The following is a 27,940-nucleotide window of genomic DNA, read 5'->3' as shown; positions in this document are numbered from 1 at the left end:
TGCCGCGGACCCGTGGCCCCGTCGCTCGGGTGTTTTCCCTGCCATTGTCCCGCGGAGGTTGAACCGGGGAGCGCGGCGTGACCCGTGAGCGGGGCGATGGACGACGCGACGCGGAGACAAATAAAAAATTGATTCGGCGTTAGCATCGTCGCTAGCGAGCGAGCTAGCATCGGCTAGCCCCGTGTCGCGCGCCGTTAAACCGGACTTTATTTTTTTTATTTTCCGCCGTTTATTTCACGCGGTAAACGCTTTGACGTGGACGATAAGACACATTTGTGATGGTTTCGTGTGAGCGCGGGGGACAGCGGAGGTGACGGGACACGGTGTGGGTGTTTTTTGGGGGTTTTTCGGGAGGAAAATTATCCGAGGACCCCGGAGCGAGCGCGGAGGATAACGGGGGATTCTGGGGGGATGTGGCCGGGAGCGGGGCGCACGATGTCGGCCTGAAACCAGGAGAGAACGCCGCTCCCGGAAGGTCATGCGACTGGGAGAATGATCATGCTGGAGAAACAGGTGAGTGCAGCGGGGTCGTATGCTAATGTGCGCCGCTGGAGCGTTTGAATAATGCTAATGAGGCGTGGTGCTTCAGACCGGGGGTGGCGGCGCTACGGAGCCGGGGAAGGACGGCGGAAAACGGATGAAATGGGCCGTGAAATGCGGAGGAAAAGCAGAAAGTGAAGATAGAAATGTGTGAGAATGAACAGTGTTAAAGTGAGGCTGAGAATGTGAGGGACCAAGAGAGGAGAGGGCTTTAAACTGTTCATTTATTTATTATTATCTTAGTTTTTATTATTATTTGCTTATTTAATTGTATGCATTTTCTTTTAATAATTATTACCTTTTTATTTTATTATTATTTTAGTTTTATCATTTGTTTTTAATTTGATTTAATTTCATGTATTTTATTTTAATTGTAATAAGCTTTTTCTTTTATTTATTCATTATTGTTTTAGTTTGTATTATTGTTATTTTATTTAATTGTATGTATTTTCTTTTAATTATTATTATTCGCATTTTATTTAGGCAAGGCAAGGCAAGTTTATTTGTAGAGCACATTTCATACACAAGGCAATTCAAAGTGCTTCACAGCAGGAAAAATGCATTCAAATCACAAAGAAATTACAGAAACAGAAATACAATAAAATTAACTGAATTAAAAATTATCAATCCAACTGATTTTCTAAACTAATAAAATCACAAACAAAAGAGAAGAGTGCAAAGAAAAAATCCTTTCAGTCATATGCGCAGCTAAACAAAACTGTTTTTAGCTTAGATTTGAACATTGTCAGAGTAGAAGCCTGTCTCACATCTTCAGGAGGACTGTTCCAGATTTTAGCTGCATAAAACTGAAACGCAGATTCCCCATGTTTTGTCCTGACTCTGGGCACCAGCAGGAGGCCGGTCCCTGAGGTCCTCAGAGTCCGAGATGGTTCATATGGCACTAACATATCCAAGATGTACTTTGGTGCTAGGCCATGGAGAGACTTGTACACAAGCAGAGCTGCTTTAAAGTCTATTCTCTGAGCCACAGGAGCCAGTGCAGAGACCTGAGAACAGGACTAATGTGATCATACTTCCTGGTTCTGGTCAGGACCCGAGCAGCAGCGTTCTGGATGTACTGCAGCTGTTTTACAGCTCGTTTGGAGAGACCAGTGAGCAGGCCGTTACAGTAGTCTAATCTACTGGAGACAAACGCATGGATAAGTCTCTCTAAATCTGGTTTTGACACTATATTTTTGATTTTGGCAATGTTTTTTAGATGGTAAAAAGCTGCTGATATTGATTTGACGTGGCTATTAAAGTTCAAGTCTGAGTCCATTATTACCCCCAGATTTCTAATTTGGTTTGTAGGTTTTAGAGCGAGACTCTGGAGGTGACCGCTAACACTTTCTCTTTGTTTCTGTGGGCCAAAAACGATTATTTCAGTCTTGTCTGAGTTCAGCTGGAGAAAGTTGTTTTGCATCCACAAACTGATCTGTTGGATGCAGTGACAGAGTGAATCTACTGGTCCATAGTCACCTGCCGACAGTGAAACATAGATCTGAGTGTCGTCTGCATAATTGTGATAGGACACATTTTCACTGCGTATCAACTGACCCAACGGCAGCATGTATAGGTTGAACAGAAGGGGACCCAGGACTGACCCTTGGGGCACTCCACAGGTCAGGGTCATGTGGTCTGAGACACAGCTACCAATTTCAACAAAGTACTTCCTGTCTTCCAGATAGGACCTTAACCAGTTTAGGGCAGTGCCAGTGATGCCCACCCAGTCCTCTAGTCTCTGTAAGAGGATCCCATGATTGACAGTGTCAAAAGCAGCACTCAGATCTAACAGAATTAAGACTGAGGCTTTGCCCGTGTCAGTGTTCAGGCGGATGTCATTTGTCACCTTGACAAGAGCAGTCTCAGTGCTGTGATGAGGTCTAAAACCTGACTGAAAAACATCAAATGAGTTGTTTATTAAGAGGAAATCTGTGAGCTGTTGGTAAACAACCTTTTCAAGGACTTTGCCCCAAAATGGCAGATTAGAGATGGGCCGGTAATGACTCAGTACTGCGGCATCAAGACTGCTCTTCTTTAGGAGAGGCTTTATGACCGCAGTTTTCAAAGACATTGGGAATGTTCCAGATTGAAGCGACATGTTAACTATGTGAGTGAATGGTGCTAACAAACTGTTCAGCACAGACTTTAGAAATCTGGTGGGTAACACATCAAGGCAGCATGTAGATGAACTCAGACTGGTGATGATCTCATGGACAGTTTTGTCAGTTACTGGTGCAGTGAGTTAGCTCTAAGTGTCTTGGTGGTTTTAGGGTAATTTTTTACATTGTGGGATTTATAGCATTTTTAATGCCCTGAACTTTGTCATTAAAGAATAATGCAAACTCATTACACTTGGATGTGGAAATGAGTTCTAACGGCAGCTGAGCTGGAGGGTTTGTTAATCTGTTTACTGTGGCAAACAGGACACGCGAGTTGTTACTGCAGCTTCCAATTATTTCAGAAAAATATCTTTCCCTAGTTCTACATAAGATTAGGTTGTACATGTTCAGCTTTTCTTTGTAAATCTCTTTTTGAACCTGGAGCTTTGACTTGCGCCATTTCCGTTCGGCCCTGCGGCACTCCCTTTTCTGTGCCCTGACCGAATCATCATTTCTCCACGGCGCCTTCTGCTTATTTTTAACCATTTTAGCCTTTATAGGAGCGATGGTGTCCAGAACATTCAAAACACTAGATGTAACAGGGTTCATTTATTATTATTTAGATTTTTATTATCATTTATTTATATCTCCATTTTATTGTATGTATTTTTTTATTTTATTGATCATTTTTTAATTAGAAAATAAAATAATATATTATAAAATACAACGTATGAAAGGACTGGAAAGTATATTGTAATAATCAAAAATAAGAACAATACAACCGTTGAATTTGGGCTGCAACAAGTGAATCGATTATTGAAATGATCATTGACTTATTTAGTAATTATGAAATCGTTAACTTGCAAAGGCTCCCAAAACATGAGCTGAGAAATGTTTAAGTATATGTCTAGAATTGTGCTGTAATTCCATGAAAATGACGTGGAAAACGTGTAAATTTAGTGTATTTGATGCAACTCTCTTTGGTCCATAAACGAGATCCTCACTTCAGCTTCACTCGGGTCTAATTGAGCACAAATAATGGTTTATAGTTTCAGTTAAAATTATAAACACCAAACTTTTGTGACGCCGCATCATCAGAAGTCACAATACATGAAACGATTCACCTTTAACCCATAAAATAATCCACTGTTAATGTTTTTATTGCACTGTTAATCTTTGGAAAAACCCGTCCTTGCTGTTGGCGAGCTGCATGCCCGTAAACCTGACTCGTACTCTGGCTTGTCTCTGTGGAAATCTTGTTCCTGTTGCCTATAATATTCCACACTCGTTACGTTGCACAGCGTGGCTTTAATTGGAACTACATAGACCATGATCCTTTGCTGTTGCTTGAATATCTTTGGGACAATAATATTAAAAGAATGTTTTATTTTGTTTTCCTCTGCATGATGTTGTAATAAAAGTGGTTTATGGTGTGTTTTCACGAGGATTCATCTGTTTCACTGTGAATAAGACTAAGCGAAACCCTTTGTTATTTATGGGATTAAAGCTGGAGATTCAAGAGGGTTTTAATTGAATTTTCAGCTCATTTGAATAATGCTAATGAGATGTTTAATAAGCGAGGAGTTAATTTAGCAGCAGCGAAGTCAAATGTCAAAGCCGCTCTGAACCTGCAGCTGTGGACTGCTCCTGTCTCTGCACCTGTCTCTGTCCCTCTCTCCTCCTCTCTGCTCTTCTCCTCCTCCTCTTCTCTCTCCTCTCCTTTCTGCTTCTCTCCTCCTCCTCCTCTCTGCTCCTCTCTCTCTTCCTCTCCTCCTCTCTGCTCCTCTCTCTCGTCCTCTCCTCCTCTCCTTTCTGCTTCTCTCCTCCTCCTCCTCTCTGCTCCTCTCTCTCTTCCTCTCCTCCTCTCTGCTCCTCTCTCTCGTCCTCTCCTCCTCTCTCCTCTCTGCTCCGCTCCTCCTCTCCTCTCTGCTCCTCTCTCTCTTCCTCTCCTCCTCTCGTCTGTAGCTCCATATTTAGAGCGCTGTTTCTATTTTTATCATTGAATTGTTTGGCTTGAGACTGAGATTTCAAGGCTTTTTTTGGCTCTTCTCTCGTGCCACTCGTGCCACTCGTGTCACACAGGTTTGATGTCTTTATTGTGCAGTGGTGGAAAGTAACCAATTACAAAGTAATTTACACTTGTACTTTTACTTCACCGTGTTTGAGAGCTGGAATCTGTGCGTTCTACTCCACTACGTGTTTGTGAAGGACTAAAAGTCGGGTCAAGAAGAAAAAATGTTGTGTGCATAACCTGTGCGAAGACACTCCCCCGTGCACATGCCACTCCCCCGTGCACATGCCACTCCCCCGTGCACATGCCACTCCCCCGTGCACATGCCACTCCCCCGTGCACCTGCCACTCCCCCGTGCACATGCCACTCCCCCGTGCACCTGCCACTCCCCCGTGCACCTGCCACTCCCCCGTGCACCTGCCATTCCCCCGTGCTCATGCCACTCCCCCGTGCACATGCCACTCCCCCGTGCACATGCCACTCCCCCTTGTGGACTGATACAACACACACATGTGTTTGTTTATTAGCGCGACGGAGCGCATCGCATCTCTCGTCTCCCGTAGATTTCTGTCCACTTCTGCGTCAGCTCGAACTGTCTTTCTCCGTCTTCATTTTGCCCCGTACACTGAGGGAACTATATTATGATAGATCCATGCGCTTAGGCACGCGGAAACGTGGGCACGAGCCTGACGCGGCTGCAGGTGAGCGGTAGGTGCGTTTTATGATTGATACGTGGCAGGACAAATGATTTATCCACGCCACGAGGAAATATGATAACAAATTTGCTGAAATCGATATCGTCCATACCACCTTTAAACCGACCTGGATTTTTTTTTTCAATGTTACCGGAAACACAATTTTTTTGGGGCGTGAAACAAGTACTTTCTGTCCCAGCTTTGAGCAAACAAATATTTTCATATAAAATGTCTAGAAATGTTGAAGGATTAATTGACTAAATCTGTTTTCATCAAGATCACCACATGTCATTCATCAATTATAAGTAGTAATAGTACATCTGCTCAAAGTACTGAAAAAAAGGGAGTACTTCTTCCACCGCGGTGCAGAGTGAATCAAATGCAAAAAAGATGACAATAAACCGGAACTTTTTGTGAATTGCTAAGATCTTCCTCTCCTGACATAACCGTAACCATGGAGACGAGCAGAAAATAACCTCATACTTTTGTACTTTTTGGCTTTGGAAGTCAAGACCGTAAAACTATTTGTCTTTATTTTAAGGTTTAAATGTGCTATAACCGTGTTGCTCCCCCTGGTGGTCGTGCTATAACCGTGTCGCTCCCCCTGGTGGTCGTGCTATAACCGTGTTGCTCCCCCTGGTGGTCGTGCTACAGCCGTGTTGCTCCCCCTGGTGGTCGTGCTATAGCCGTGTTGCTCCCCCTGGTGGTCGTGCTATAGCCGTGTTGCTCCCCCTGGTGGTCGTGCTACAGCCGTGTTGCTCCCCCTGGTGGTCGTGCTATAGCCGTGTTGCTCCCCCTGGTGGTCGTGCTATAACAGTGTTGCTCCCCCTGGTGGTCGTGCTATAACCGTGTTGCTCCCCCTGGTGGTCGTGCTATAGCCGTGTTGCTCCCCCTGGTGGTCGTGCTACAACCGTGTTGCTCCCCCTGGTGGTCGTGCTACAACCGTGTTGCTCCACCTGGTGGTCGTGCTACAGCCGTGTTGCTCCCCCTGGTGGTCGTGCTACAACCGTGTTGCTCCCCCTGGTGGTCGTGCTATAACCGTGTTGCTCCCCCTGGTGGTCGTGCTATAGCCGTGTTGCTCCCCCTGGTGGTCGTGCTATAACCGTGTTGCTCCCCCTGGTGGTCGTGCTATAACCGTGTTGCTCCCCCTGGTGGTCGTGCTATAGCCGTGTTGCTCCCCCTGGTGGTCGTGCTATAGCCGTGTTGCTCCCCCTGGTGGTCGTGCTATAACCGTGTTGCTCCCCCTGGTGGTCGTGCTATAACCGTGTTGCTCCCCCTGGTGGTCGTGATACGGAGCAGACGGCGTGGACACAGACGGCGTGGACACAGACGTCTTAAAGGAACAGGAATACGACGTTTATAGAGTTTACTCGATGTTGTTTCGTTGTTAATGACGCGCACGGAGGCGATAGTTGCTCGTTGAGCGTTCAGCTTGAGCGAGACGTTTAAGCGGCTTTATTTGGCAAGTGCTGTTTTTAAGTGTTTACAATGTGTAGTCCTGCTTATTTAGACTTTATTCTTCTTTATTGGTCCATTTAAAGGCGCTCTACTCTACTCTATGTTTTTTACTGTCTAAAAACGTGAAAAACAGTTTTAATCTGCCCAAATTATTCACTGCAAAAAAGAGCTTTTCAAAATAAAAGTGAAAGGGTTATGATGTAATCTTTTTAAGGTTGTGTTAGTGGCGCGATACCAACATTTCAATATATCACTAAATCGATACTGACTGTAGTGAAGCTGCTCTGGGTTCAATCTCTTTATTCCATGTTTACTTTCTCTATTGTGTGACGAGAAAAAAGAGCCTAATGTGACTTCACTTAACCTGACTGGACTGGACTGGATTGGACTAGACTGGACTCTGAAGCTCTCTCTGAAGCTCTCTCTGAAGCTCTTTGGCCGTAGAGCGGCGGTGGCGGCGCTGGAGGCGTCGTCCTCTGAAACGTAAAGTGCTTTCACAGAGTGGTATAAAGAGCGCCATCTGCAGCTGGACGCTCGCTCGGGACGCTGTTTGTGCTGCTGCTTTCACTCGCTCCACTTTTATTCAGTTTTCTTTGTTTAAAACGGCACTGCACGACCGCCTGGACGTCTGGACGTACCATGTGTGTCGGAACGTAAAAGAGATGATGTTTCTGATCCTGAAGGAGTTTGGGATCGTACTATGGTCTTAGATCGTACTATGGTCTTAGATTGTACTATGGTCTTAGATCGTACTATGGTCTTAGATCGTACTATGGTCTTAGATTGTACTATGGTCTTAGATCGTACTATGGTCTTAGATCGTACTATGGTCTTAGGGGCGAGAGCAGGTCACAACTTACAAAGCCCTAAGAGTACTTCCTGTTCAGGTGGACGGTCAGGTGGACGGTCATGTGGACGGTCAGGTGGACGTTCAGGTGGACGGTCATGTCTCGTAGGTTTGTAGTTTTGTTCTTTCCGGACGATGGACTGAACATTGTTTGCATAACCTGACCACGCTTTAAACGTCTCCACATCGTTCTCTCTGACCCATCCGACCCGTCCTCTCTGTCCTGACCCGTCCTCTGTGTCCTGACCCGTCCTGACCCGTCCTCTGTGTCCGACCCGTCCTCTGTGTCCCGACCCGTCCTCTGTGTCCGACCCGTCCTCTGTGTCCGACCCGTCCTCTGTGTCCTGGCCCGTCCGCCATGTCCTGACCCGTCCAACCCGTCCGCCGTGTCCGTTGTGTCCGCCTTCTGCAGTTGTACGTCTTCTGCAGTTGTACGTCTTCAAAGAATGTGTTTTAAGCTATATAGTAAAAAATAAGGAGAGCGAAAGAGAGAAAGCGTTGTTGTTGTTGTTGTTGTTGTTGTTGTTGTTGCTTTTAATGGTGGTCGGCAGCCAACTGAAAAGATGCATTTACCGCCATCTTCTGTAGTTGTACGTCTTCTGTAGTTGTACGTCTTCTGTAGTACGTCTTCTGTAGTACGTCTTCTGTAGTACGTCTTCTGTAGTTGTACGTCTTCTGCAGTTGTACGTCTTCTGTAGTTGTACGTCTTCTGTAGTTGTACGTCTTCTGCAGTTGTACGTCTTCTGTAGTTGTACGTCTTCTGTAGTTGTACGTCTTCTGTAGTACGTCTTCTGTAGTACGTCTTCTGTAGTACGTCTTCTGTAGTCGTACGTCTTCTGTAGTTGTACGTCTTCTGTAGTTGTACGTCTTCTGTAGTTGTACGTCTTCTGTAGTTGTACGTCTTCTGTAGTTGTACGTCTTCTGTAGTTGTAAGTCTTCTGTAGTTGTACGTCTTCTGCAGTCGTACGTCTTCTGTAGTTGTACGTCTTCTGTAGTTGTACGTCTTCTGTAGTTGTACGTCTTCTGCAGTCGTACGTCTTCTGTAGTTGTACGTCTTCTGTAGTTGTACGTCTTCTGTAGTTGTACGTCTTCTGCAGTTGTACGTCTTCTGTAGTTGTACGTCTTCTGTAGTTGTAAGTCTTCTGTAGTACGTCTTCTGTAGTACGTCTTCTGTAGTACGTCTTCTGTAGTTGTACGTCTTCTGCAGTCGTACGTCTTCTGTAGTTGTACGTCTTCTGTAGTTGTACGTCTTCTGTAGTCGTACGTCTTCTGTAGTTGTACGTCTTCTGTAGTTGTACGTCTTCTGTAGTTGTACGTCTTCTGTAGTACGTCTTCTGTACTTGTACGTCTTCTGTAGTTGTACGTCTTCTGTAGTCGTACGTCTTCTGTAGTTGTACGTCTTCTGTAGTTGTACGTCTTCTGTAGTTGTACGTCTTCTGTAGTCGTACGTCTTCTGTAGTTGTACGTCTTCTGTAGTTGTACGTCTTCTGTAGTTGTACGTCTTCTGCAGTTGTACGTCTTCTGCAGTCGTACGTCTTCTGTAGTCGTACGTCTTCTGTAGTCGTACGTCTTCTGTAGTCGTACGTCTTCTGTAGTCGTACGTCTTCTGTAGTCGTACGTCTTCTGTAGTTGTACGTCTTCTGCAGTCGTACGTCTTCTGCAGTCGTACGTCTTCTGTAGTCGTACGTCTTCTGTAGTTGTACGTCTTCTGTAGTTGTACGTCTTCTGTAGTTGTACGTCTTCTGTAGTTGTACGTCTTCAGCAGTCGTACGTCTTCTGCAGTCGTACGTCTTCTGCAGTCGTACGTCTTCTGTAGTCGTACGTCTTCTGCAGTCGTACGTCTTCTGTAGTTGTACGTCTTCTGTAGTTGTACGTCTTCTGCAGTCGTACGTCTTCTGCAGTTGTACGTCTTCTGCAGTCGTACGTCTTCTGCAGTCGTACGTCTTCTGTAGTTGTACGTCTTCTGTAGTTGTACGTCTTCTGCAGTCGGACGTCTTCTGTAGTTGTACGTCTTCCAAGTGGGCATTTTACGCTACACCGTTTAAAAAAAAAAAAGGAGGGAAAGAAAGAGATCCCCTGGACAGACCGGGGGATTATCCAGTTGGATTTTTAAGTAAATTAATTGGATGATTTAGAATATTAATTGACCCAAAAATTGGACATTTATAAAAAGCGTCATGTGTCACGTACGAGCGCTTTTCTGGTACATTCATCGTGTTGCTCACCTCGCTCACCGAACACTGCAGCGCTTGTGTTTTCCGAAGCCTCGCTCTGTGTCTGACCTGTGTGTGTGTTGTATTGTGTGTATTGTGTGTGTGTTGTATTGTGTGTGTGTGTTGTATTGTCTACAGTGGGACAAAGGCATTTCTCTGTGGTGTGAAGCAGCAGATAACATCAGCCTCAGTCGCAGCTGCACAAACTGACGTGCTTCAGACTTCAGAGAGGGGCGTGGCTTAAAGGCCCCGTGTCGCCCGCTATTTACTTTGTATTGACACGTTACGCACCGTTTTGTATTTCGCAATGTGTCAAATGTTTGTGTTTCGATTATTGAGACCAGCTTTATGAAAGACCAAAGAAATGAATGTGATAAAAAAGTACTTCACATTTAGATTTGAATCAAAAATACCTCATTTTGTGTCTAAAATAGTCACGATTATTAGTTTTCAGTCCTCATTATTGCCGTATTTTTCAGGAGTATAAGTCGCACCAGCAAAAAAAATGCATAATAGAAAAGAAAAAAACATATAAGTCGCATTTTTGGGGGAAATGTATCTGATAAAAACCAAGACTGCAGTTTAAAATAATAACAGATGAGAGAACATGGTGAATAGATGTACGTATGCTAACGCTAACACCTTCAGCTACATGACGTATGCTAACGCTAACACCTTCAGCTACTTGACGTATGCTAACGCTAACACCTTCAGCTACATGACGTATGCTAACGCTAACACCTTCAGCTATATGACGTATGTTAATGCTAACACCTTCAGCTACATGACGTATGCTAACGCTAACACCTTCAGCTACATGACGTATGCTAACGCTAACACCTTCAGCTACATGACAAATGCTAACGCTAACACCTTCAGCTACATGACGTATGCTAACGCTAACACCTTCAGCTACATGACCTATGCTAACGCTAACACCTTCAGCTACATGACGTATGCTAACGCTAACACCTTCAGCTACATAAGTGTCTGGTATGTTAACGTAACATATGAACAGTTATTCAGATAGCTATAGCATAAAGAACATGCTAACAAGTTTAGCAAAGCATCAGTTTTACCCCAAATCACTAAATCCATTGAATTCTTCTTCCCCTGTGTCACTTCTAAACAACTCCACAAACTCCAGAGGAAGAGGAAGTGCAGATTCTTCTTCTGCGTCGCTTAGAGCCTAGAGCGCCCTCTTGTGGTTGCCAGTGTGAAAATAACAAATAATATCACATAAGTCGCTCTGGAGTATACGTCGCACTCCGGCCACAACTATGAAAAAGGTGTGACCTTATTGTTACATCATTTAAAGGACACATATTCTGCTAAAATGTCCTTCTCTCTCTTCTAACCCTGTTCTCACTCTGTTCCTCGTTCATTCACAGTTTGATAAAGTCCTCTCCCCTCCGAGCGTCAGAAACACTCGTACACTCGCACAACCGTTTTTAACTCCATCAATCATCTCCAGACTCGTACAACTGTGTTCTGTGACCTAGAAGTGAGAGGCCAGCTTGAAACGTTCATATTGAACTGTGTGTAATTCCCTCTGCAGCCTGTAGATGGCGCCAAAGCTCAGTTAGTCCCGGAGGGAAACGGCAGAGATTTGCTTAGTTTGTTATACATTTTGTGTGCTCTAAAACATGAGTTGCCAAACTAAAGGTCAAGAGCTTGTTCAAAGGCTGAAAACAACACAAATAATGCGTAATATTTGTCCTTTTATGACTGTCGAGTTGAATTACGGAGGAAGAAAAACATTACGTGAGAAATAATTCAAAGTTATAACTCAGAACATGGACGACGTGCCAAGAGCCGGACACATTTGCTGAACGTGGCGGGCGGGGCTGTCACAATAAAAACACTGGCACGCACTTTAATTCTGATCAAGTCCTCGTTTGGACCTCATTGTTGCGCTAATCAGCCGACGTCCATCCCATGTCACGCTCGCACTCCAAGAGCGGACAGGAAGTGCTCGCGCAGCCCGCCGACCTCACTTCCTGCCCGCGACAAAGACAGGACGAGGAGGAGCAGGCGGAGAACAGGTCAGTTTACGTTCCACCGCCAACGACGCGAAACAAAATCGCCTCTGGAAACTCACCATCGGAGAAGACGCTTTGGATTGTTGAAAGTCCTTTAGCCGCTTCGTCACTGGATTCTTAAATTACCAATCCAGTCCCTATCAACTGGTTTAGACTTGCTTTAGACCTGATTTTAGACCCAATTTAGACCAGATTTGGACCCAATTTAGACTTGATTTAGACCCGTTTTTAGACCCTCTTGAGACCTGCTTTAGACTCGCTTTAGACTCTTTAGACCTGCTTTATACCTGATTTAGACCCGATTTAGACCCGCTTTAGACTCTTTAGACCTGCTTTATACCTGATTTAGACCCGATTTAGACCCGCTTTAGACTCTTTAGACCTGCTTTAGACCTGCTTTATACCTGTTTTAGACCTAGTTTAGACCCGATTTAGACCTAGTTTAGACCCGATTTAGACCTAGCTTAGACCTGTTTTAGACCTGGTTTAGTCCTGATTTAGACCTGGTTTAGTCCTAGTTTAGTCCTAGTTTAGACCTAGTTTAGTCCTGATTTAGACCTGGTTTCGACCTTATTTTAGTTCCTTTTTTAAGTTCAGTTGAATGATTTAGTTCTGAGTCGTTCAAAGTGAGCATCAAAACAATGAAGAATAATCCAATAAAACGTCATTTAAACCAGAGTCACGGCGCACGTTTCCACAGACGGATATCGGCGCCCGTGTGATTTCGGAGCAGAGCCGGAGGACAGTGGCGTTTCTTCAGTCTTGGCTCGGCCCCGCGTTACCATGACGACAGCTCTTCCACAGTTTGGCGACGGACGGTGAATTTTAAAGCGTTTCCCAGCGATTCCTCCGTCCCCCTCTGTCGACGCACTGTTTATTTAGTGACACCACACACACACACACACACACACACACACACACACGCCTATACACTTGGGCTATATATTTTAAGTCTGGGAGCTCGTAGTGAAAGAAGAAGGCAGCGGTCTTGTTTTTCGTCGATGCTTTGGTGACATTGTTGTGAGACACTGTATTTAGTTTTACGTCTTTGCTTAGGAAAAACCCCAAGACACTTTATTACTTTCTAATCTTATTCTTCATTCATCCTGAGCTGTCTGGTCCTGCCCAGCTCCATTTTTTAGTTTTTAAATTTTTTTAGTATAATTTTTCCTCCTTTCTTTATTTGTTTTATGTATGTTTTTGTTGTTTTTAGATGTAAAAAAAAAAAAGGAAAAACCCCAGAGACTGAATTTAAAGGCACATCTGCTGAATGTCCTCCTTCTCTCTTCTGACCCTGTTCTCACTCTGTTCCTCGTCACAATCTCAGCTGGAGCACACATAGCTTCAGTTTGGTGAATCCTGGTCCTCTCCCTCCGAGCCTCAGAAACAATAAAACGACAGAAACAAAAAACATCTGTATTTATTTAATTTAATTTAATTAATTTAATTATATTTTTTTATTTATTTTATTTATTTTATTTATTTTATTTATTTTATTTATTTTATTTTATTTTCATTTTATTTTCATTTTATTTTTCACTGGGTGACAGGGTGTATACAGTTTTTGTAGAAGAGAGAGAAGGGAAAGGGAAAATATAGAGATAAAAGGATGTGAGAAGAGAAATTAAACCAAAATATACATGTGATTGTTGTGTATTTGATTGTGCTGTTTAGTAATGTGTGAGTGTTTGGATGTGATGTCGATGTTGCTGTTTTTAAGTCCATAAATCGTCTTGACTCGTTCTCATTCCTCTCGTATAATCACGATCAGTACAACTGTGTAGCTTCCAAGCATCAAGCACCTCCGGGAAAACTTTCCAGTTGTTTATTTACCTGTGTAATTCCCTTTGCAGCCAGTAGAGGCCTCCAAAACACAGTTAGTGTTTTTTTTTTTTTTAAGCTCTAAAACATGAGATGCTAAACTAAAGTTGCTCAAGTGCATGTTTAAAGGCTAATAACAATACAAACAATGCATAATATTTGTCCTTTAAGTTTAAAAGCATTTATTAGTATGATAAGTTAAGTTTAAAAAAACAGGTTTAATTATGAGACAAAGGTGAAATGTCTGTAAAAGTGCAGGAATATCACTTTTCATTTGAAATTGTACAACATAAACTGTTGTTATTGTAGTTTTAATCCGCCTTTTTGTCTCATTTTTACTACAAACACTTACTACTCGATCTTCAAAATGGAGACGTCACAATATCAAAGTTTAGTTTTATGATTAGTATAACTTTTATCCCAGAATTGCACTTTCTGGATTTATAATTTTACCTCCTGTTTGTAATTTATGACATCACACTGGGAAATTACCCATCAAACACTGGGCCAAAACTCATCTAATGTCACCAAAACAAATAAAAGAAAATCTGAAAAAATAAATAAATATGAGAGCGACTTTATTTTGTCTTGTCATACGTTACTTTAACAACAGTGAAATCTTTCGTTTTCCATCATTCTCGTTGATGTTTGTGACCGACTTACCAAATGGAACTTTCTGAAAGACAAAATTAAATTCAAATGTGACAAAAACAGCCAGATTTTTAAAAAGTTCTTCTTTTAGATCTATTTTTTGGACGATAGATTGGACTAAAAAGACTTAATTTTGCTTCTAAAACCATCACAACTATTATTGTTCGATCCGTACGATGACATTGTCGCCTGAATAATCACAACGGTTGATCAACCTCACAATCTCCACTTCCCTGCTTCAGAACGACATTCACGGTACTGTCTAAATTGCGATATACGGCCGACCTTCCACTTCCACTTCCCCTCCCGCCGTCGCCACGGTGCCTCGACGGCGCTCGGCGACAGCGGCGGCGGTTGCGTCCTTCTCTCCCGCGGCGTGTCTGGGCTCGTGTTGCGTCACGGCAGAGCGAAAAGAGAGGGAGAGAAACAGCTGAGCGCGTTGTGAAACGAGGAAGGGCAGCTGCAGACGGCGCACAACAGCCACCGACCAGGAACAATACCACGCACCAACTACTACAAGTACTACAAGTACTGCTGCTGCTGCTGCTACTTCTACTGTAGTACTGCAGTCGCCCCTTCAGACAACGTGGACGAGACTTTCACACGGGTGTTCTGGACTTAACTTCTTGTGTTTGTGTGGATTTGGAGTCGCCTGGAGAACAATTGGAACATTTTTAAAAACATTTTATAACTTTTGTGCTTTCCACTTTCTTTTGTCAACTTTTTTTTTGAGCGATAATGAGCGATGGCGCACTCGAACGATTACTACAAATTGCCGCAACGTTAGATTTTCTACCTCTTTTTTGAATCAAGTTGGCGGTTTTATCGGTCGACGGCGCACTTCCCCGTCGATAAAACATCAACCAAGCGCCATAAACGTTAAATTAGCCACGATAGCCAAGGCGACGTGAATATTTACCGCCTTTTCGTGGACATCGTCGGTTGGATCCGGAGTCCCGTTTTCGCAGGATGGAGGTGAAGTCGATGTTCAACCTTCACCGAGCGCTGGCGCGGCCCGTCCAGATGTGCATGTTCGACTTCCACGTGGCCGTCCTGGACGACCTGGTGAGCCAAACCGACGCACCGCACGACGACGACCCTGACCTATACTTCTGTACCGAGAGGTCAGCGTGGTATGAGGAGTTGACCGTTAGCGAGGGGTTTCTGTGCGTAGGGTCTAAATGGCGTCGGCGCGCTTTACCGTAAAAGTGTGTAAAACGTCAGACGGTCCACACCAGGGTTTGTTTAAAAACTGACTTCTTCCGACAAACGTGTGATGTGTGAGTCGGGATGTCGAGATTATCGGGTCAATCGGCTTTTCAGGTCACGGTACAATCGTAAGAACCAAAAAAATGATGATAGGGACCATTTTAGAAGCAAATTACCGTATTGTCTGCACTATAAGGCGCACTTAGAAGCCTTTAATTTACTCCAAAAATGACAGTGCGCCTAATAATCCAGTGCGCTGTATATATGGATTAATTCTGCTTGTATTTTTTTACCTCAAAGCCATTTTGTGCGGTACACGTTTTGTTTCACTTAATGCGCCTTATAGTGTAGAAAATACTGTATTTTTTGTTCGATGTGAAGCCCAAAAAAATAGAGCTAACGGGCTGTTTTTGTCACATTTAACTTGATTTTGTTTTTCAGAGAGTTGAGTTCCGTAACGCAAATTAAAGTACCATATTTTCCATACTATAAGGCGCATTTAAAAGCCTTTAATTTTCTCCAAAAACGATTTATAATCCAGTGCACTTTATATATTGATTAATTGTGGTTGTTCTTACTGACCTCGAAGCCATTTTGTGCAATACACGTTTTGTTTCACTTAATGCGCCTTATAGTGTAGAAAATACTGTATTATTTTGTTCGATGTGAAGCCCAAAAAAATAGAGCTAACGGGCTGTTTTTGTCACATTGAACTTGATTTAGTTTTTCAGAGAGTCGAGTCCTGTAAAGCATGCTTTAAAGCATGTGACCCCGCCCCCCCTGCAGTGTCCCAGGGCAAATGTCTCCAACGGGACACAATAACGGGTTATCTTATCGAGCGGGGACGAGTGTCCAAGTCGGTCGGCTGCCGAGAGAAAGAAAGCGCTCGAGCACGTCGTGGAGGTCAGTTTGAAGGCCGAGGAGAACTTCTGAACCTCACGGGGTTAAGACTGATTACTATTTCCATTTTATTTTCTATAACTAAGAACAAAATAAGAAAACAAAAGCAAAAAGGTGACAGAAAAGGTCCCAAACTAAGTCACGGCAGGAGTGTCGCCCGGTCCAAAGTCCCTCGAGTTTGTCCATTTTCAAATTAAGTCAGAATGTGATCTTTTCCATTGATTGTTTTTTCTATTTTGATTGATTTTTGATTGATCATTTCCGTTTAAAGTTCTGATTGGAATATTTTAGTCAGAGGATTATAATGGCCGTTACACATGGCTATTTCCTGTGTCCTACCGGTAACTTAGAATGACGGTGAAGGACGATTAAAACAACGATTTTCTCATCAAATAACTTGTTACTGCAGCTCGTGTTTTGCCGCCGAAAGTGGAACTGAACGAGATTGCTCAAACGTGGCGGGTTTTTCTGACGGGGAATTACGGCATTTCTGATAAACGAGAAGACGTTTACATTTAGAAGAGAAGATCGTCGCCCGCTTCAGACGAGACAGTAAAGAGCGTCTCCGAGGGTTATAACGTTAGCATTTGAGTTATAACGTTAGCATTTGAGTTATAACGTTAGCATTTGAGTTATAACTTTAGCATTTGTGTTATAACTTTAGCATTTGTGCGTTATTACGTTAGCATTTGTGTTATAACTTTAGTATTTGCGCTGTATAACTTTAGCATTTGCGTTATAACTTTAGCATTTGCGTTATAACTTTAGCATTTGCGCGTTATAACTTTAGCATTTGCGCGTTATAACTTTAGCAATTGCGCGTTATAACTTTAGCATTTGCGCGTTATAACTTTAGCATTTGCGCGTTATAACTTTAGCATTTGCGCGTTATAACTTTAGCATTTGCGCGTTATAACTTTAGCATTTGCACGTTTTAACTTTAGCATTTGCGTTATAACTTTAGCATTTGCGCGTTATAACTTTAGCATTTGCGTTATAACTTTAGCATTTGCGTTGTAACTTTAGCATTTGCCTGTTGAAGAGAAGATTGTCGGCCGCGTCAGACGAGACGGTAAAGATCGTGTCCGAGGACACGCGTCGGGTTTAGAGTCAAGGACGAGGGCCGGACTTCACCTCACGGTTATAATTAGAGCTGCTGAACACTTCGAGGCCATAGATCCCAGATTTACTGTCTCTGTGCCAGGGGGAATTGTGTTGCCACGGTGATACGACACAAAACCTGTTAGACTTTCAATGCCACGCTGAAAATAAACACTTTGCTGGGAAGAAATACACAATTGTTGGATATTGCATAATACTCTCGTTTATGTTCATGTTAATGGCACTGAACCCCATTTTACTTGTATTTCGTCTTATTTTGACTCATTTATGCTCAAAAAGATCGCTTTAAACACTTAACCCCAGTGAAAAACGTCTGGACACGCCCCTGGACCCTCTACCCGAAAAGTTACGTAGTGCACCTTTAATGCCGTCCATGCAGGCCGAACATTTCCTGTATCCAAGGAAACCGGTTCTGAAATGCCATCAACTTAAATCAAAAGCGTGCGTCTGTTTTCGCTGCGTCTGTCTGGAGTAAACGTGGATTGTCGGCGTTGTTGTCGCGGCGAGGCTCTCTCGAGACGTGTGTTTCCATGTGGACGTGCTCAGGCTTGTGTTTAGTCCCAGGAGAACCGCTAACGGCTAACGCCCAAACACAGCTGTACTTTTCATTTCTAATCACCATCGAGGTCAAGAAAATTATATATTATTTATTCATTCGTGTTATAACTTTAGCATTTGTGTTATAACTTTAGCATTTGTGTTATAACATTAGCATTTGTGTTATAACGTTAGCATTTGTGTTATAACGTTAGCATTTGTGTTATAACGTTAGCATTTGTGTTATAACATTAGCATTTGTGTTATAACGTTAGCATTTGTGTTATAACTTTAGCATTTGTGTTATAACTTTAGCATTTGTGTTATTACTTTAGCATTTGTGTTATAACGTTAGCATTTGTGTTATCACTTTAGCATTTGTGTTATAACATTAGCATTTGTGTTATAACGTTAGCATTTGTGTTATAACTTTAGCATTTGTGTTATCACTTTAGCATTTGTGTTATAACATTAGCATTTGTGTTATAACGTTAGCATTTGTTATCACTTTAGCATTTGTGTTATAACGTTAGCATTTGTGTTATAACGTTAGCATTTGTGTTATAACGTTAGCATTTGTGTTATAACTTTAGCATTTGTGTTATCACTTTAGCATTTGTGTTATCACTTTAGCATTTGTGTTATCACTTTAGCATTTGTGTTATCACTTTAGCATTTGTGTTATCACTTTAGCATTTGTGTTATAACGTTAGCATTTGTGTTATAACGTTAGTATTTGTTATAACTTTAGCATTTGTGTTATAACTTTAGCATTTGTGTTATCACTTTAGCGTTTGCTTAACAACTTTAGCGTTTGCTTTACAACTTTAGCATTTGCGTTACAACTTTAGCATTTACGTTACAACTTTAGCATTTGCGTTACAACTTTAGCATTTGTGTTACAACTTTAGCATTTGTGTTATCACTTTAGCATTTGTGTTATCACTTTAGCATTTGTGTTATAACATTAGCATTTGTGTTATCACTTTAGCATTTGTGTTATAACATTAGCATTTGTGTTATCACTTTAGCATTTGTGTTATCACTTTAGCATTTGTGTTATAACGTTAGCATTTGTGTTATAACGTTAGCATTTGTGTTATAACGTTAGCATTTGTGTTATCACTTTAGCATTTGTGTTATAACGTTAGCATTTGTGTTATAACTTTAGCGTTTGCGTTACAACTTTAGCATTTGCGTTACAACTTTAGCATTTGCGTTATAACTTTAGCATTTGCTTAACAACTCTAGCATTTGTGCCATAACTTTAGCATTTGTGTTATGACTTTAGCATTTGAAAAGAGGAGTGAGACAGGGCAGTGCGTGGTCTCCCCTTTGGTTCGCGTTGTATTGTGGAAGTGGAGGTTACAATCGATGGAAAGGAACATAAAATCGGATGATATTATTTTTGACCAAAGCAGAAGCGTCCAGACCTAATCCGATGCAGGTCCTTCATAATATCGGTCCAATGTCTGATACAAATGTCCAACCTCAATGTTCTATACGACCATCTTGTAGGTTTAGTCTTATTTTGGTTATTTTAATTCTATATTTTAAACAAAAATAGAGGTTCTTTTGTCATGCTTTGTGTTCCAAAGTTGCTTCTCTGTGATTGATGTTTCAGATTGAATACAGTCGGTTGTGGTTCGCTTCTCAGATGTTTTGACCCAGATTCTATTGGAGTGAAACTTTGTCAAGGTCAAAGTGGGTCAAACATACACCACAAAGTCTCTGTACAAAGCGTCTGCTGCGTCAGCGTTTTAAAACGACTGAGCTGCAGATGAACTCAATATGATAAGCACAAACGTAGCATTTCCTATTAGCATTTGTTTATATCAGGTTTGCAAGATTTCCTTTTGTAGCAGATTTAACACAATTTAAATAGTTCAGTTTAGTTGAATTTTTAAAGGAGACATATTATACAAACTTGACTTTTAAGTGCTTTCAATCTTGTTTATTTGATTTAAGCAGATAGAGAATTTAATATTATTATTTTCACTTTTTCATTTACCCTCTAGTCTAGAAGTTGTGTTTGGACTGATTCATGCATCTCTGAGTCATATTTATTCTACATTTAAAGACACCATTGCACAAACTAAGGCTGTAACGATTAACAGACTATGGTAATATTGACTAGTAACCTGGACCATACAGACTCTTAAACACCTACAAACAGACCATTTTATTACAAAGACAGCGACATTATTAAATCAAAATGTCAAAAAAGAACAATCTGTGACTTATTTTCATCAGTAATACACTTTATTCATAAATATTCTCCGTGTGGAAGCCTTCAGCCACCATATTTCAACATTTATTTGTTTTTTAATGTATTTCTAAAGGTTAAAAAAAGCTAGCAATGGCTTTTTCATATTTATCGAGGCGCAGCATTCGCTTCAAGACTAAAATTATTATATTTCCGGTGCATAATCCATCAAACATCCAAACTCAATGCGTTACATAAAGAGACATTAAAATGTAAAATAAATGCTTGAACCGGAAGTAGTTTCCTGATTAGCCTAGCTTTAGCCACGAGTCACAGCGCCACAAACTTGAAATGACTAAACGTTTCATCGGCCTCGTGATTTAAAAAGTATAATTCAGGTTTCATTTTGATTTTATTAAGAAAAAAAGTGTGATGTTTGTGGGCTCGGGCCCGGTCGAAACGTGGCTGTTGTGGCAGGATATGTGTGCTAACGAGATAGTGGCGCTCTGTCAATCAAAAACACAGCGCAGGCTTCCGGTGGTGATGCGGCGAGAAGTGGAAGAGTCGGAGACGTTTTGGCTAAATGCTAATTAATATTCACCAAAACACATACCGTATTTTCCGGACTATAATCGCACCTTTTTACATAGTTTCGTCGAGGTTTGACTCTTAGACTCTGGAGCGACTGATATGTGATTATTATTTTCACACTTGCAACCACATTTCACAAGAGGGCGCTCTGAGCGACGCAGAAGAAGAATCTGCACTTCCTCTTCCTCTGGAGTTTGTGGAGTTGTTTAGAAGTGACACAGAGGAAGAAGAATTCAATGGATTTAGTGATTTGGGGTAAAACTGATGCTTTGCTAAACTTGTTAGCATGTTCTTTATGCTATAGTTATCTGAATAACTGTTCATATGTTACGTTAACATACCAGACACTTACCACAGTTATGTCTGTGCCTCATGTAGCTGAAGGTGTTAGCGTTAGCATACGTCATGTAGCTGAAGGTGTTAGCGTTAGCATAGGTCATGTAGCTGAAGGTGTTAGCGTTAGCATACGTCATGTAGCTGAAGGTGTTAGCGTTAGCATACGTCATGTAGCTGAAGGTGTTAGCGTTAGCATACGTCATGTAGCTGAAGGTGTTAGCGTTAGCATACATACACCTGTTCACCATGTTCTCTCATCTGTTATTATTTTAAACTGCATTTCAAGATGAAATGTCTGTTCTTGCTCTTGGATTTTATTAAATACATCTCCCCAAAAATGCGACTTATACTCCAGAAAATACGGTAATTCCAACAAAACAAAGAAGGAAAGAAGAGCACGGACTTTGTGTCTGATCCTTAAATATAACACCCGGACAGCTGGAAATGTGGCTCCTTAAAACTGTCTGCTGTAGGCTAACGTTTATTAGCATAGCCACTAGCATTACACAGCTGCTAACGTCTTGAAACTGGAGTGACCTCTGTAAGTCCACTGGTCCCTCCTGACCACAGTCACACATTTGTGGACAAACGGGGTCTTTGGGGGCGTGACACAAGAGAAAGAATCCTTTGTTTTGGACCAGCCCACAGTGAACATGCAGCTTTCGTCCTCCAGATGGCAGTAGCGACGAGTGTATGACGTGACCTCTGACCCACTTTGAGCTGAAACGGGTCAGAATTCTTGTGGAATCTTCCGTTTAACTGTCAGATTGTCGACGTGTTGACCTCATCCACGTAAAACAAAAACCGGCACAAAGTCCAGCGTCTTCTGTCGGCGTAAATAAGCCTAAATAAACAAAAGTGGTGCCATTCTTCAGCTCCAAAAGGACTTTAAACCGTGGGATTAAGGTGAAAAGTGTGTGGAGCTGGACCCAAACAAACAATGACGAGGTTCATCGTTTGTGGATTTTTGGAAACGTCTCTTTCCAAAACGGTAAATCGTCCTCCTTCTGGAACAATAAAAAATAAGTTCTGTTTTAATTTCAGTGCTAAAGTTATAAAGTAATGGCTGTCAAATACGAACACGCTCCATTTATTTCTCTTTTTTTTTTTTTACCCCGGCAGTGGTTAATTTTTACAGCCTTATCGACAAAGCAAACGCATTGATCGCGTTTGGACCAATCAGAGACGAGAGCCGCTTCGGTCCAGAAGTCTATAAACATAAACGTACAATTGGCGGTGAAATGGTGAAGGATGTGGTGGATCCGGTGGATTCTGAGCGGCGTGCAGCTGGACTTTTACAGAGGAAGGAGAAGAAGAAGAGTCGGACAGGTTTGAATCCTTAAAAAAGCTTCAATATCCGCGGATGATTTTAGCAATATTTGTGTTCGATTGCGTAATCTTTCAAATCTGACGACCGGATGGAAAAATACACTCGAATAAAACTTGTATTAATGTATTTTTATAAGATTATTGTGTTTGTACTTGGTTTCTGACAAAAACATAATAAATGAACTACAATTACTACCGTTAGAACTACAAATCCCACGGTTTAAACTGTATTTTTGGAAACTATCGATCAATTAAAGCGACGTCAAGAATATTTGATTAAAGTGCCTCTGACAGGTTTTTATGATAAGTCTAATTTTGACTTTATTTTGTGTATTTATAGCTGTTGTACACATTCATTATAGTTTTACACCAATCGAGCAGGTATTTGTGGAGAAAACGCTGTAAAATCTGTAGAAAAATGACAGGAAGTGACATCACACCAGGGACACTCGTTCCAGTCGAAGTTTAATCAGAATTTACACAAAGAAACAACTTTTTTGACTCTAAAAATGTATTCAACAAAATAAAGTCGCTCTCATATATTCATATTTATCAAATTAAATAAATTGTGACATTAGATGAGTTTTGGCCCAGTGTTTGCTGGGTAATTGTGTGATGTCATAAATTACAAACAGGAAGTGAAATTATAAACCTAAAAAATGTGCTATTCTGGCATAACATTTTATAATTTTTAGCTAAATCTTAACTGCGTTTTAGTTCATTGTTTCGTCTGACCTGTAGGGGGCGTAATCGTAAAGACTGAAAAAAATTATAATCGTGACATTTTTAGAAGGAAAAATATAAATGTTTTTAATTCAATCCATAAAAAAGTTGAAATTTTCCACTAAGTTTGGTCTTTTTTTAGTTCAATTAAAAGAAAAGTGACGATTTTAGAAAAATGAAGTCCGTTCTGCTCACACTTTCCTCATAAAAGTAAAGTGCTTCTTTTATTTATGTCAAATTGATCGTTCAGACAGTTCAATATTCAAGATTTTATTGTCCTTTTTGTCGTGATATTAATAATTGCAAATAATCGTTAAATCGCGATGTTTGTTCTCCAATAATCCACACAGAAAAACTCAATAAAACTCAATAATTACCGTTTCCAGTGAGCTACCTCTCGCCAGACGATGTTAAATGTATTAGCTGAGGTTTCATTGGCTGACAAATGTGAAATATCTATAAAAATGAACCAAAAAAGGGAAAAAATATCACCTTAACTTTTACATCTTTATCACTAATGCGCTATTTTTCTTGCGTTTTGACATCGAACGACGCGCTGCATATTCAAATTTGGCATATTTCAAAAAACAACACTCTCACACTATTATCTAACCTTTTGATGCGTTGCCCGCCGCTGTTCCCACGGTAACCAGACAGAACGGCTCGTCTGTCTTTTACCCACTGTGCATGCGTCTTCATGCAGAATGTCTAAATACTGATTAAGTGTTTATGACAAAAATAAGAAAGCATTTTTTAATTCCCCGGGTAGAACTTTGCGTGAAAAATACTGTTATTGTCAAATCATAACTATAACAGTTATGATTTCACACACAATAACACCATAAAACACCTTTATTCAGTCCAACGATGGTTTAAACTGTTGTAAAAGTGTGTCAGCGTGAACCGTCTCTGTGTCGCACACTGATGACATCACAGAGGGTTTTGGAACTCTTTCCATTTCAAACTGCAACTTAACGGAAGTGAAACTATGATTGATATTTACCACAGGTTCTACACCAGCGAACGAAGACATACCGTATTTTCTGGACTATAAGTCGCACCTTTTTTCATAGTTTTGGCCGGGGTGCGAGGGTTAGGGTTAGGGTTACACTTATATTCATACTTATATACTTATACTCCGGAGTGATTTATATGTGATATTATTGGTTATTTTCACACTTGCAACTGCATTTCACACTCCAGTGCGACTTGTATATGTTTTTTTCCTTCTCTATTATGCATTTTTTGGCTGGTGCGACTTATACTCCGGAAAATACGGTAATTAGATAATCAGGAGAAACTTCAGATGGACTTAAAGTAACAAAATCAAGTTCTTCTCCCACCACTGATTTTAGGTTTGCAGTGAGGAAACAGATGACTGTATTTTCCCGACTCTAAGTATCTCCCCAAATCACTAAATCCACTGAATTCTTCTTCCTCTGTGTCACTTCTAAACAACTCCACAAACTCCAGAGGAAGAGGAAGTGCAGATTCTTCTTCTGTGTCGCTTAGAGCCTAGAGCGCCCTCTTGTGGTTGTCGGTGTGGTAATAACAAATAATATCACATATAAGTCGCTCTGGAGCAGGCTTTTAGCTAGGATTTGAAAACACCCCATCCAACCGGAAAGCCAATATGTGTTTCACGACCTTTTTTCAACGCTTTTACTAAATAAAGCGGCGCTTTTAACGCGGGGGCGATCTAGAGCGGCGCCCGCACGCCTCTCGTATCATATTGACCTTCCATACTCTAGCGCCGCCTGCGCCTCTCGGCCGTGCGGGTCACATTCTGCCACTTCTGCGTATCGCGCCGTATTTGACATGGTATTTGGCCGGGGAGGTTCGGCAAACGTGGAGCGTCTGCATTTTCCATTTTTGTCGACTAATCAGCGCGCAGCATGCAAATTTTCACTTGTAAACACTAAACTGTCATGGCGCGGCCCGCGGCGGACTATCGTCAAACGCTTCCCGGCCCGATTTAAAAAAATTCTAAAATGTATTAATAAAATTTACACCGTCCTTGCCCTTGAACATGCATGTCGAGTTACCCCGTCCAAAAGACGGGAAGACGGCTCTCTAGCTAAAAGCCTGCTCCGAAGTATAAGTTGCACCCGGCCAAAACTATGGAAAAAATACGGTATTTAATAGTGACTAATTGAAAGTAGAAAAACAATTTTATTTTATTTTTTTCATTAACCCACAAAAACACACGACCAGAGAGCAAAATAATAATAATAATAATGGCACAATATGACAAAACATAAACATTTGTGTCCCATCAAGTCCAACGTTTATGTCTGAATGCCTGATGTCTGTCCTTGATCGTTGGTGACGTTTGTGTCCTCCATTTCTCTTTGACGGCCTTTTTTCTGCCGCCAGAAGTACGTTCCAGAGGTGTATCCATTTATTGTGTCCGTGGCAGGAGTTTTGAGGCCCAGATACAGAGCGAGGCCGTGTCAAAAACAGTCTGCAGTGCGTCGTGAACTTCAGTCAAAAAATTTTAAACACGTGACGATCTAGTTCACCTCACGTCGCCTTCCAAGCAGCAGTGAAGCCGGCTCCTCCTCCTCATCTCCTCTTTCCCTCCTCCCCTTCTCTTCTCTCCTCTTCTCTCCTCTCCTCATCTTCTCTTTCTTTCCTCTTCTCTCCTCATCTTCTCTTTCTTTCCTCCTCTTCTCTTCTCTCCTCCCCTTCTCCTCTCACCTCTTCTCTCCTCTCCTCATCTTCTCTTTCTTTCTTCTTCTCTCCTCATCTTCTCTTTCTTTCCTCTTCTCTCCTCCTCTTCTCTTCTCTCCTCCCCTTCTCCTCTCTCCTCTTCTCTCCTCTCCTCATCTTCTCTTTCTTTCTTCTTCTCTCCTCATCTTCTTTCTTTCCTCCTTCTCTCCTCTTCTCATCTTCTCTTTCTCTCCTCTTCTCTTCCTCTTCTCTCCTCCTCTCTCCTCTCCTCTCTCCTCTCTTCTTCTCTCCCTCTCCTCCTCTCTTCTTCTCTCCTCCTCTCCTCTCTTCTTCTCTCCCTCTCCTCCTCTCTTCTTCTCTCCTCTCTCCTCTCTTCTTCTCTCCCTCTCCTCCTCTCTTCTTCTCTCCTCCTCTCCTCTCTTCTTCTCTCCCTCTCCTCCTCTCTTCTTCTCTCCTCCTCTCCTCTCTTCTTCTCTCCCTCTCCTCCTCTCGTCTCTGCTCCTCTCTTCTTCTCTTCTCCTCTCCTCTTCTTCTCTCCTCCTCTACCTCTCTCCTCTCCTCTCCTCCTCGCCTCCTCTCCTCTCTCCCCTCCCTCCTCTTCTTCTCTCCTCTCCTCGCCTCCTCTCCTCTCTCCTCTCCTCTCCTCTCCTCCTCGCCTCCTCTCCTCTCTCCCCTCCCTCCTCTTCTTCTCTCCCTCTCCTCCTCTCTTCCTCTGTTCTTCTTCCGCTGCTGCTCGTCTCATGTTTTTCCCACAGTCTTCACGTTCACAGCTGGCGGCCATGTTGGCTCCAGCTGCTGCTCCAGATGCTGGTGCAGCACCTGTTTTTCTCCACTTCCCGTTTCCGCCTCAAATGAAGAGAACGTCCGCAACGAATCCCCGGCACAAATGCAGCAATCTCTGAGACACAACTTATATATGTGACGAAAGCCAAAAGCATCTGCTCGTATGGCAGTGTTTCCCAACCAGAGGCAACTTGGAGTTATTTCAGAGTTAAAATAAATGTTTCGCGACAAAAATACTGGACGCAACTTAACGAGGAAATGGAAACTGTTTTTGACACCGCCGTCCCAAATGTGGAATAATGTACTTGGGCCTCAAACCCCTCATGGACACAGTGGATGGATACTTCTGGAACACACTCCTGCAGCTGGGAAGAAGAAGACCCTCACAAAGAAGTGTACGACTCAAACTGCTCCGACGATTAAGGACTGAACTAATGTCTTAACTTGACATTAGTCCAAAATTACAAAAATTACAAAAAATGACAATTATTTTAAACTGCCACTCCCTTATTTTCTATTTTTTAGTTGTTCTTTGTGTTTTGTGTGTGTTATTGTTGTAAAAAAAAGAAGAAAAAAATAGCAACAAAAATTACTAAAAAAAAGAAAAAAAATTACAAAAATGTATCATTTTAAACTTTATTATTATTTTTTATGCCACTCCCTTATTTTCTACTTTTTACTCGTTCTTTGTGTGTGTTATTGTTGTAAAAGAAATAGCGAAAAAAAATAAAGAAAATTGATAAATAAATAAAATAAATGTGGGAGTATTTGCATCTTAGGAGGAGAATTCACTATCATTAAAACAAAACAATATAAGTTATATTTGACAGTTTTCCAGGACCTAGAGCTGTAAATGTAAAAAAATTAATAAACAATACCTGACTGAATGACAGGACAGACGGAATCCGCTAGTCTCATTAATACAACCTTTTATTTGATTGATAATGTATTTAAAATGTCTCATGTACAACAGAAATAATCGCTGACAGGGACGGAAAGTAACTAATTACAAATACTCACATTGCTGTAATTTAGTATATTATTTTGTGCATTTTTTTGTAGATTTTTTACACCTTTTACTTGTAATTGTAGCGTTTCCCATTGATTCTGTTGAGACGCTTCTGCACACGTCGTTCCATTTCTATTTTAT

General features: G+C 41.7%; 1 protein-coding gene across 2 annotated transcripts in view; it reads left to right on the top strand.

Annotated features, from left to right (window-relative positions):
* Positions 1-353: 353 nt before the first annotated feature.
* Positions 354-27,940, top strand: part of LOC140346616 (ral guanine nucleotide dissociation stimulator-like) — an 80,177-nt gene continuing 52,590 nt past the window's right edge. Inside the window, exon 1 of one of the 2 annotated variants that reach the window (XM_072432762.1) lies at positions 354-513. In XM_072432762.1, the coding sequence (XP_072288863.1) occupies positions 493-513 (21 nt within the window). In that variant the 5' untranslated portion in view covers positions 354-492. Of the gene's footprint in view, positions 514-22,519; positions 22,612-27,940 lie in introns of those variants that run through there. The other variant, XM_072432761.1, reaches the window with a different exon arrangement.

The sequence above is a fragment of the Eucyclogobius newberryi genome, unplaced genomic scaffold (assembly GCF_026437365.1).
Source record: "Eucyclogobius newberryi isolate DKJ021-1_F unplaced genomic scaffold, fEucNew1.0.hap1 SCAF_6, whole genome shotgun sequence".
Classification (NCBI taxonomy): Eukaryota; Metazoa; Chordata; class Actinopteri; order Gobiiformes; family Gobiidae; genus Eucyclogobius; species Eucyclogobius newberryi.
The sequence above is the reverse complement of the archived record's forward strand: the minus strand, read 5'-3'. Positions and strand labels throughout refer to the sequence as shown.